The following is a 12,077-nucleotide window of genomic DNA, read 5'->3' on the forward strand; positions in this document are numbered from 1 at the left end:
AATATATTTCAACGATATATGGTAGTATACAACATGAATACTTTGATTAAAAATATGAGAACGGAACTAAAAATGCATTTAACTAATTGTATTCGATCGTTGGGTAATTTTTGAATATATGTAGCATCATATACTGGAATGCATACTTGCTTATGGAGGTGGGTTTCTCCCATGCATGTGGTGGTATGTATGCATGCTAGAGAAATAAGTTAAGCGGGATCACATATTTAGTTATACTAGCGGGTCCCAAGCGTGTTGCCATTGGAAGAGATAAAAATGTATAAATAAGTGCTTAATAATAACTAAAACTAATGGAAAATAATGCGAGGGTCTTCTCAGTTTTACACTTTAAAATGATAAAATCGACAAAGTATGTGACCAAATGATACATATAAAAGAGACATAGTTTTGAACAAAAATTAATGCGACACCATCTTTTAAAAAAAATGGGAAGCATATCATATATAGGTTTTCTCCAAGCACCCAAAACATATACCACACAAAAATTAAGGGAAAAACATTTAAATTTGGATTGCGATGCATGACTTGATTCCTCCAAAAAAAAGACATGCACGACTTGATGAGGTGGCAATATTTGCATGGCATATTAATAGAAAAAATACGAATGATGAATAAATGCATAACTTGTTAATGTCACCCAATTCTAACCAAATGACTAACGATATGACATCGAGGTACGCATGTGCAAAGAATAGGCAACATACTATAATGGCTTGTGTTTTTTGTATTGAGGTCCAAAAATGATCTACATATGACATGTATGGCCCGTGTTTGACATTTTGATCCAAATTTCCCTTAATGTATTGATTAAACTGAGGGTGATTAGCTGAAATCATACAAACCTCGTGTAAAAATTTGTCCTATGTGTAGCATTGTTCTGATGAGGTGGTCCTTTTACGAAGCATGATATCATATTTATGTGCTTTGTTTGCATATTGAGAGAAATAAGATAGTGGGTACCACCTATTTAGTTAAAATAAATGATGTCTCACACGTTGTTGCCGTTAAAGTCTTAGAAAAAAATGCATAAATAGGTGTTTAAAAATAACTAACAATTGGCAAACAAACATAAGAGAGTTTTTGGTTACATTTTAAAAGAGTAAAACCTATGAAATATCAAAAAATGATGTAAATAAAAAAAAAACTTTGAACTGAACTTACTACAATATAACTATTTAGCAACAAAATTGAAGTGTATGCTCCAAGCATCAAACACATATGCCGCACAAAAATTACAAAAAAATGTATTAACTTGTGAGTGACATGCATGACTTGATTCCCCACGAAAAAGAAAGACATGTATGACTGATAGAGGCGAAGGTGTCCCGATGTTTCGATGAGATAACTATCGTGTTCTGTGGGAGTTTACTTTGACGATCCGACTACGAACGTGTGATACGTCGTGCCTTAGGAATCGCTAAACCAACTTCTGAGGGTTATTGACCATGCCGGATCACGATCAACCTGATCATGAGGGTCTATTTACTGCGGGCAAACGAAGAACACGCAAGAAACTGAGAATGCAATCTGGATATTGTGAATATAAGAGAAAGCTTTATTGATGAAAGTGGGGTTCTATGACGTCTTTGTCTAGTCATTGAACACAAAGGAAGTATGTGAGTTGCAGCAATGGAGAACCTTAATCTAAACAAAACCCAAAGTTTAAATGATGCCCTAAGGGTTCTATATACGGAGGAATAGGGGGGATTATTTGAACCCTTGGAGGAGGGGTCCGAAACCAACCTTAACTCTGTTTCCCCAAACTTAGGGACTCTAAAAACAACCTATACTGAAGTATTTCAAAATTACATGGGCCTTGGCCAATAATAAGGTAACACAACACCTATAATAGCCTCTAGACGAAGTTTATGATGTAGCATCTTGTATATATAGTCCAAGTCTTCATGCAGTCTTTATGGTGGCTAAAAAGTGCTGAAATAATCACTTGAAACTCCATTTTTGCTCCCCTTGCGCATGCCATCATCTCCATGCTTGTCCTTGCTCCAATGTTCATCCTTCTTGTCCAATCTAGGCCCTTTAATTGTCAGCAAAACAAATGTATCCAATTTAGGCAGCATCATATTGTCATGAACATTATAATCATTACCAAGAAAGAAAAGTACCTGATAATTTAATTGGCGTGTGCGAGCTCTAGTACTTGGTCCAGTATATGTAGTTGCAGGGATCGTGGGTGTAACTGTAGTATTGATGTCCTCATCATCCTCCCCTTCTTGAATTGAAAACATCCTCGACGGAACCACATATTCCTCACCCAAATAAGGCTTCTAATCTGCAATGTTAAAAGTGGGACTGACCCAAAAATCTGCTAGCAGCTCAAGTTTATATGAATTATCATTTATTTTCTCTAACACCTTAAAAGGACCATGAACACGTGGCATTAGCTTATATTTTCGTAAATCAGGAAACCTATCCTTATGCAAATGTAATCAAACAAGATCGCAAGGTGCGAAGATAACATGTTTTCTACCCTTATCTCCAGCAAGTTTATATATAGCACTTATACACTAAATGTTTTCCTTAGTTAACTCATGCAGTTTTAAGATCAATTCAACTCATTTTTTAACATCAAAATTAACCTTCTCCGAAGATCGAAGAGACAACAAGTATATGGCTGCACAAGGTAGGAAACCATACACAATTTCAAAACGACACATTTCAGTAGTAGAATGCAGCGAGCAATTATAAGCAAATTCAATATGAGGCAAGCATTCTTCCCACATTTTCAAGTTATTCTTCAAAATATCCCTAAGCATAGTAGACAATGTTCTATTGACTACTATAATTTGTCCATCGGTTTGGGGGTGACCTGTTATACTAAAAAGCAGTTTAGTCCCCAACTTAGCCCATAAACATCTCCAAAAGTGGCTAAGAAACATAGTATCATGATCTGAAACAATAGTATTTGGCACACCATGCAAGTGAATAATTTCACGAAAGAACAAATCAGCAACATTAGCAGCAGCATCGCTTTTATGACATGGTATAAAGTGTGCCATTTTGGAAAACCTATCCACGACAACAAATATGCTACCCCCTTATTTGTTCGAGGTAAACCTAAAACAAAGTCCATAGATATATCCACCCATGGAACACAAGGTACAGGCAAAGGCATATATAACCATGAGGATTGAGTCATGACTTAGCTTTTTGACATGTAGTGGAGCAAGCAACAAAATGTTTCAACATCCCATATCATCTTTGGCCAAAAGAAGTGTGTAGCAAGTACGTCGTCCTTCTTTTCCATGCCACAGTGTACCATTAATCCTCCTCCATGCGCCTCCTACAACAACAAAAGAGGAACGGAGCTAGCTTGAATGCATAACTTGTTAGCACGAAACACAAATCCATAACTTCTTCCATGTTCTCCCTTCTTTACAATTCTGTTATACATCTTTAAATTCAACATCATGCACATATTGATCTTTGATGGTCTCCAAACCAAATATCTTAAAGTCAAGTTGTGAAAGCATAGTATAACGACGAGACAGTGCATCAGCAATAACATTTTATTTACCCTTCTTATATTTTATGACATAAGGGAAAGTCTCAATGAATTGAACCCATTTAGCATGTCTACGGTTTAGTTTTGCTTGACTTTCAATATGTTTCAAGGATTCATGATCAGAAGGTATAACAAATTCTTTGGGCCATAAATAATGTTGCCAATTTTCTAACATCCGAACAAGAGCATATAGTTCTTTATCATAAGTAGAATAGTTTAGACTAGGGCCACTCAATTTTTCAGAAAAATATACAACAGGTTTACCATCTTGTAATAACACACCTCCTAATACAATTCCACCAGCATCACATTTGAGCTCAAAAGTCTTATTAAAATCAGGAAGTTGGAGTAAAGGACCATGTGTCAACTTATCTTTCAATACCGTGCATGCTTGTTTTGTGCGGTACACCAAACAAAAGGCACATCCTTCTTTGTAAGCTCATCGAGAGGTGCAGCAATAGTGCCGAAATCCCTCATGAAACGCCTATAGAAACGAACAAGGCCAAAAAAACTCCTCACTTGTGTGACCATTGTGGGTTGCAGCCAACTCTCAATAGCTTCAATCTTGGCTTTATCTACCTCAATTCCCTGCGGAGTAACAACATAGCCAAGAAAAGATACTCGGTCTGTGCAAAAGGTGCACTTCCCAAGGTTACCAAACAAACGTTCATCATGGAGAGCAATAAAGACAACACATAAATGTTCTAAATGTTCCTCCAAAGATCTGCTATAAATCAGTATATAATCAAAGTAAACAACCACAAATCATCTAATAAAAGCATGTAAAACTTCGCTCATTAATCTGGTGAAAGTACTAGGTGCATTAGGTAATCCAAAAGGCATGATTAACCACTCATATAATCCAAACTTAGTTTTAAATGTTGTTTTCCATTCATCTACCAATTTCATACGAATTTGATGGTATCCACTAAGCAAATCAATTTTGGAGAAAATATTAGAGCCACTCAATTCTCAAGCATATCATCTAGCCTGGGAGTAGGATGACGATAACCAACAGTAATATTATTAATGCCTCTACAATCAACACACGTATGCGGTGTAGCATCCTTTTTTGGCATTTGTATAATAGGAACAACACAAAGACTATGGGATTCGTGTATATAACCTTTATCAAGCAGCTCCTATACTTGACGCATAATCTCCTTCATCTCCTCTGGATTGTTATGGTATGGTGCACGGTTGGGCAGCGATGCGCCAGGTATTAAGTCAATTTGATGCTCAATCCCTCGAATAGGTGGTAATCCTAGTGGCACGTCTTGTGGAAAGACATCAGTGAACTCCTACAAAATGGAAGTGACAGCCGGATGCAGAGAGGCACCTCCTTAAATGCAAATAATGCCTCTTTGCATAGAAAAGCATAGCAAACAGATTTGTTGAAATTTATATCATCGATATTAGATTTGGTGGCAACTAAACATCCACTTTTCATTTGAATTTCCTAAGGAACATGAGATGAAGGTTTGTTATTAGGCTTCATTTGGTGCTCAGATTCTTATGCCACAATCTGTTTTCACTATTATTGTGCTCCCGTTTTGCTTTACTAGCTCTATTGATATCATCTTTCAAAATGTGTTCATGAGTCATAGGAAGCAAATCAATATGTTTATCCTTATGAACAAGAGTATACTGATTGTTTCTGCCATGGTCTACCAAGTAATAAGGAACATGCTTGCATGGGTACCACATCATAATCAACATAATTAGCATATGTAGCGATAGTAAAATGCACACGAATAGTACATGTTACCTTAACCTTGATGCTATTGTTTAACCATTGGATGTAGTAAGGATGCGAATGTGGTCTTGTGGTGAGAGACAACTTCTCCACCATCTCCATGCTAGCCAAGTTTTGGCAGCTCTCTCCATCTATGATGACGCACACAAAACGTTCCTTAACAACTCCCTTTGTATGGAACAAATTGTGCCTCTAATTTTGCTCAGCTTGTGTGACTTGCACACTTAAAACAAGTTGAGCAACTAAACTTTCAAACCTATCAACATCTTCAGCAACCATGTATTGTGTCTCTTGTTCATAATCATGGCCACCCTGCTCTTCACAGGCAATAGGAGCCAAAGTCCCCTCATCATAGTCACTAGCGGACTCATACTCACCATCCTCAGTAACAATCATCACACGTGGAGATGGACATTTGCTTGCATAGTGACCTCCACACTTGCAACTATGGCATATAACCTCATGTGTTTGGCCTGTTGATGCCATGGATTAAGAAGAGCTATGTGCGGGACTAGAAGGTGTGCTCTTGGAGGATGGTGGCGGTGGTTCCTATTTTCTTGTATCTCGGCTGGACTGGACGGGTGAAGTAGGCGGTGCTATAGTAGGATGTGTGGAAGTAGAAGATGTACGTGGCGTCCATGATGAAGATCGTCCTGCAAAAAAATAAGTTTGCTCCAATGCATGTCGATCCTGCACTTCATGTTCAGCTTTGCAAGCAAGATTGAATAAATGACTGATACTATTATACTCCTTATACTAAAATGGTCTGAATCTCTCTATTTAATCCACCCATAAAACCTGCAAGCATAGCTTCATTCCTCAACAATACCACATCTAATCATGCTAGTTCGCAATTTCTGATAATATTCCTCTACATAATTATTTCCTTGTCTTAAATGATGCAACTTTTGGAGTAATTCACATTGATAATATGGTGGAACCCAACGAGTACGCATAGAAGTTGTCAAAGCAGCCCAGGTAGCAGGGATATTATCATGATATAATCTACAATTTTCACCATCACACACAAGCAAAACTAGTGAATGCACAACCAGCAGCAGCAACACATCTCTCCTCAGGATATTGTAAGCATGTAAAATGTTGTTTAGTTTCTAACTCCCAAGTAAGATATATATCAGGAACAAGTCTAGCCCAAAATGGAGGAATATTCAATTTTAGTTTTGGAAGATGGTCATGAACTTGTACCTAAGGTGGTGGTCGAGCCCTACCATTGCGATTATTTGCATGTGGATGACCTGGTAGTGGTGCTGGTGGTTGCATGTAGTTCTGATTTTGGTCAACCTCATCCTCGTAATCGCCCTTGTAATCGTCCTCCTCGGTAGTAGCAGGAGACATAGAAGTATCAACTGTAGGTGCAGCGGCACCAGAAGTTTTACCAAGCTCAAGGGGAACATGCATTGCCCGTCCCACTTGATTTGGAAGGCGGCATTGTTGTTGTTGTTGTTGCAAAGGTGTGGCACATGCAGCCGGTGGTGATTGTGGAAGACGCATGAGTAGTTCGTTAAACTTGTTATCGAGCTTTGTTTCGCACGTCTTCTCAATGCCAGCTATCTTATCCATGGCCTATTCCAAAATGGTTAGCACATCTTGCACCTCACAACTCATAATTTGCTGAAATTTATCATGTAGCTCCTTGTTTGTCATGGTCTCCCACTTAGTCTCATCGACTTGTGATCCTCCCATGGTTAGAAGCAATAGAAACACACAAGAATATGTCCTATAGACTACTAAGAGGATGTGGAGTTGTGGAAAGTGACAAATCCATCAAGAGAATCACAAATTCTTACTTGTTCTTACCAAGCAGCATGTGGTGATCGGCAACTTTTGTAGTAAAAACTCCTCAAAGCTTGGACAGTGCGATTACCAGGTGGTGTGAACGCATGATGTAGATGTATGTGGAGCTGGGAAGGCTTATAATTTGGTAGCAAATAGGGTCAGCAATAATCAATTCAGAGATGCAAAATTGAATAAACGCTTAACGACATTACTATGCTGGCCCTAGGCTAGCCATGCTAGAGACATGAGCCTCGAACAATAACAAAATCATGGCACTGATTGGAAACAAGGGAAAAGCACACTAAAAAAATTCACTATTTTTTGGCGCTCATTTTTTGCGCTCTTTTCTTTTCAGAAAATCACTATAATGACGAGTGTATCAAAATTCTTCCCAAGTTGAAATAACAGGATAGGCACAAATTTTTTTGACCTTTTATTTGGAAATCAGGGCAACGACGGCCAGAAAGTGCGACAAAAAATCACTATGATGGCGAGAGTCTCAATACGCTCCCCAAGGCGTAAATACAGGATAGGCCAAAAATTGAACTGTCGAACTTTAGGCCTAAAAACTGTCCAAGGGTCTCAAGACTTTTTTTTGGAATCACACCTGTTCTATGAATGGAGAAAGATTGATAAAACCCTAAACCTACTAGACAAGGCAACACGAATCTGGAAATAGATGGATCTCAAACCAAACCTAATATGGAAAGAACACGAATTGGTGGCGAACATGCAGTCTTATATGAGGACTCGGATTGGTGGACAGACGGTTGTATATGTGGATAGGATTGGTGCTGCTATATGGCGGTGGCATATATCGACTTGGATTGGTGGTTGTATATGGCAGCGGCCATGTATATGGTGGGGGTGGTGGTACATGGCAGCGGCGATGTATATGGTGGGGTGGTGGTATATGGCAGCGATGAAGGTGGTGCGACGACATCACGACAACTTGTCAACAGAACTCGAAACTCTAAAGAACTAAATGCTAAGACCGGCAACTTGACACGATGATGCAACCACAAATTCAACAAAGCAAAATGCTGAAAATATTATGCAATGGCTCAGACTGGTTCGGATATGATTAACTAACCCTATTTTTTGGATTTTTCGTGGACTCTGGGTATGAAGAATAGGTGCAATCTAGTCTACGAAAAATTGGTAAAATCTTACTGAGCAACCTGGAAATTTGATACCACTTGATACAGGCGAAGGTGTCCTAATGTTTTGATGATATAGCTAACATTTTCTATGGGACTCGACTTTGATGACCCGACTATGAACGTACGAGACGTCGTGCCTTAGGAATCGCCAAACCAACTTCCGAGGGTTATTGACCACACCAGAGCATGATCAACCTGACCATGAGGGTCTATTTCCTGCGAAAAAACAAAGAACAAGCAAGAAACTGAGATTGCAATCTTGATATAACGAATATAAGAGGAAAGCTTTATTGATTAAAGTGGGGTTCTGTGAAGTCTTTGTTTGGTCATTGAAAACAAGTGAAGTGCGCGAGTTGCAGTAATGGTGAACTTTAATCTAAACAAAACCCAAAGTATAAATGATGCCCTAAGGGCTGTATATATGGGGGAATAGGGGGAATTTTGTGACCCCTTGGAGGAGGGGTCTGAAACCAACGCTTACTCTGTTTCCCCACACCTACGACCTCTAAAAATAGCCTATACTAAATGATTTCAAAATTACATGGGACTGGCCAAATAATAAGGTGACACAACACCTATAATAGTCTCTGGATGAAATTTATGAAGTAGCATCTAATATATTTCGTCCAAGCCTTCATGCACTCATTATGGTGGCTTCAAAGTCCTAAAATCATCACTTGAAACTCGGTTCTTGTTCCCTTTGCGCATGCCATCATCTCCATGCTTGTTCTTACTCCAATATTCATCCTTCTTGTCCAAGCTAGGCCCTTCATTTGTAAGCAAAACAAATGTATCCATTTTAGGCAACATCATTTTCTCATGAACATTAGAATCACTACCTAGAAACGGAAGTACCTAATAATTTAATTGGCATGCATGAGGTCTAGTAATTGTTCCAGTATATGTAGCTACAGGGTTCGTGGGTGTAACTGTAGTATTGATGTCCTCATCAATGACTTTATTAGGTGGCATTGTTTGCGTTCTTACATTAATCCAAACAAATCCACTTATGAGTGCTTGGAGGATTTGCCGATGTAGCAATATTTCAGTCAGACAACCAAAAATAGTTAAGACAATATAGAAGCATTCATGTGTACAAAATAGAATAATGCGAGGTAGATATTTAGATAGATAATATTTAGGAGTCAGTGGAGGATATTGACTTGTGAACCATTGAGGTTTCAGAAACTGCTATCATTATTGTCTATATTTTTAGTACATAGAGAGGCTAACTTCAAGATCCAACTCTCCATGGGAAGCATTTGCTCGCGCATGTAGAAAATGTGTTTTCAAATGTCAAAAAATATGAAATTTAATAACTGAACATATTCATGTCCGAATGTTATATGACATATTTTTAGGGATGCAATTTTTTTAGGGGATGCCGAATAATTTGGCCATGTGAAAAAAGTTGAGTGCCACGAACATTAATAGACCACCAATTATTTTCATTTTATTGCCAATGGAACAGACTTTGTTTTACATGAAAATTATCAAGCACACCTTTAAAAATTATCGATGTTTATTTGAATTTATTGTTAATCGCATGCCAGAATAAATTTGTGGATTGTTCATCACAACTCTATGGTTATTTTTTTATCTAAATTTTTTTATTTTGAGTTGGGTTGATGGCAACAGGAACCAAAGGACATTTAGGCCCAAGAAGAATGCACCATCTGGTAATAAGGTAGTGGTATTCTCCATTATTACAAATATTTTTTAATTTGATAATTGCATAATTCCATCGTGTGGCCATAAGAGAAAACAAAGGATTTTACAACTCAAAATATTATTTTGAAAATGGATTGCTTTGTCAAAAATTATAATTATACTAGGATTATACATGAGAATACGATGTGAAAATATCCAAAACATCATTCAACTAGCCTAACATCATTTCTTTCAATTGAGTTTGAGGCTACACATTCATAGTTTGGTGTTTTGCTACCTGTATCCTTCAATCTAAGCTCTTTAGAGTTGCCTCTATACACTACAAATGTCGCCTCTTATCGTGGGGACTGCCTCTATCTACTAAATTAATGAGCTAACCCACATGTCATATTATTTTCTTACTAATTCCCTATCATAATGCCTTATTCACCAAAAAGTTACATATTTTATTTGTTCTGGGTAGACCTTAGAGGCTTGGATTTAGAGCTTTCACATTGCATGGTTTTGTATAGGCAGTTGGCGGGTCCTAGCTTTAGGGCCAGGGTTGCCTCTAAGCATTGCTGATGCTTAGGCATATCCCATCATTTTCATTATTTGGTTATGTAGGGCGTACAGTTGAAGAAACACATTGATGCGACATTAGGAAATGGTAATTTGAGAGATGCTGTACGGTTGCCTCCTGGAGAGGATCTCAATGAATGGATGGCTGTTAATAGTAAGTTTTTGATTGCAACATGTTCGTAAGAAAACTAAGTTTTCCATATTACTAAAAATCATCTTCTTTTTCACAGCTGTTGATTTCTTCAATCAGGTGAACATACTGTATGGCACTCTGACGGAGTTCTGCACGCCTTCCACATGCCCAACGATGACAGCCGGATCGAAGTAAGATGCTTGCCTTCTTGGAAACATTCATTTATATATCATTTTATATCTATCTATTGATTTATTATACCAGGGTAACTTTGATTAGAGAAAAATAAGAATTTCAGGTTTGAGTATAGATGGGCCGACGGAGTGCAGATCAAGAAACCTATCGAGGTTTCAGCACCAAAATATGTGGAGTATTTGATGGACTGGATTGAGGTCCAACTTGATGATGAGTCCATATTCCCTCAAAAACTTGGTAGTTACAACTTATAACATACAACATAGTTTAGAACTGACATTAACCATGTTAATTTTGTGTTAGGACTTAGGAGGGGTGCATTTTGTCAATCGATTGAATTGAACTATTTGTGCAGGAACACCTTTCCCAAAAAAATTTCGAGATGTTGTGAAGACAATATTCAAGCGCCTTTTCCGTGTTTATGCTCATATTTACCACACTCATTTTCAGAAAATTGTGAGCCTCAAGGAAGAAGCCCATCTTAACACATGTTTCAAGCATTTTACATTGTTCACCTGTGTAAGTTGCATCCTGATCTATGTACTGGCCCGTTCTACATGACCATATTGGAATGCACCATCTTATGATGCATTTTGTTCAATATTTGTTGTTGACCGTTTTTCTAACATCTGGATTTTTGAATTATACGTAGATGTAAACATATCCCTATTAAATCTAGTTAGTTGTGATTGGACCGATTCCATGTGATAGAGAATGTTCAACACATGATTTATTTCCCGCCAATTATAAATTAATGAGTTACTTGTTAATGCTAGTTCCTAATTTTGTTCCTTCTGTAGGAGTTCAAATTGATCGACAAGGCTGAACTTGCACCACTTATTGATCTTATTGAATCCATCGTGACCGTTTGCTAAGATGTCAACAAGGAGAGTGGAACATTTTCCCTTGTTTATTTGGGCATTTTCTAGGGTACAATGATCTATGAATGAGAGTGAGACTGGGGCAAAAATGGACAAACAAAACATATTTTGCATTTATTGTTTTTTCATCTACATGAGTTTGAGTAACATGGTCGTACTTACTTATGAACCCCTGGTCCAACCAGTTAGAGGACACATTATCTACTGTGTTGTGGAACAATGTTATTCCATTTTAACTATGGACTTATGTAACCTAATTAGAGATAATAACTAATTTCTTGAATCAAAAGTAAAAATCCTAGATGAATGTAAATGGGCATAAAAAGTGTTTCCTTTTATACCAGAATGTTGTATTTTATCTCAAGTACTCCCTCTA

General features: G+C 37.7%; 1 protein-coding gene across 1 annotated transcript; it reads left to right on the top strand.

The window, feature by feature from the left end:
- The first annotated feature begins 9,641 nt into the window (after positions 1–9,641).
- Positions 9,642–11,695, top strand: LOC125532793 (MOB kinase activator-like 1A). Its single transcript, XM_048696703.1, has 7 exons — positions 9,642–9,661; positions 9,881–9,947; positions 10,538–10,646; positions 10,723–10,816; positions 10,924–11,057; positions 11,176–11,339; positions 11,621–11,695. Exons 1-7 carry the CDS (start codon positions 9,642–9,644, stop codon positions 11,693–11,695), a joined length of 663 nt encoding a protein of 220 aa, XP_048552660.1.
- The last annotated feature ends 382 nt before the right edge of the window (positions 11,696–12,077 follow it).

The sequence above is a fragment of the Triticum urartu genome, chromosome 1 (assembly GCF_003073215.2).
Source record: "Triticum urartu cultivar G1812 chromosome 1, Tu2.1, whole genome shotgun sequence".
Lineage (NCBI taxonomy): Eukaryota > Viridiplantae > Streptophyta > Magnoliopsida > Poales > Poaceae > Triticum > Triticum urartu.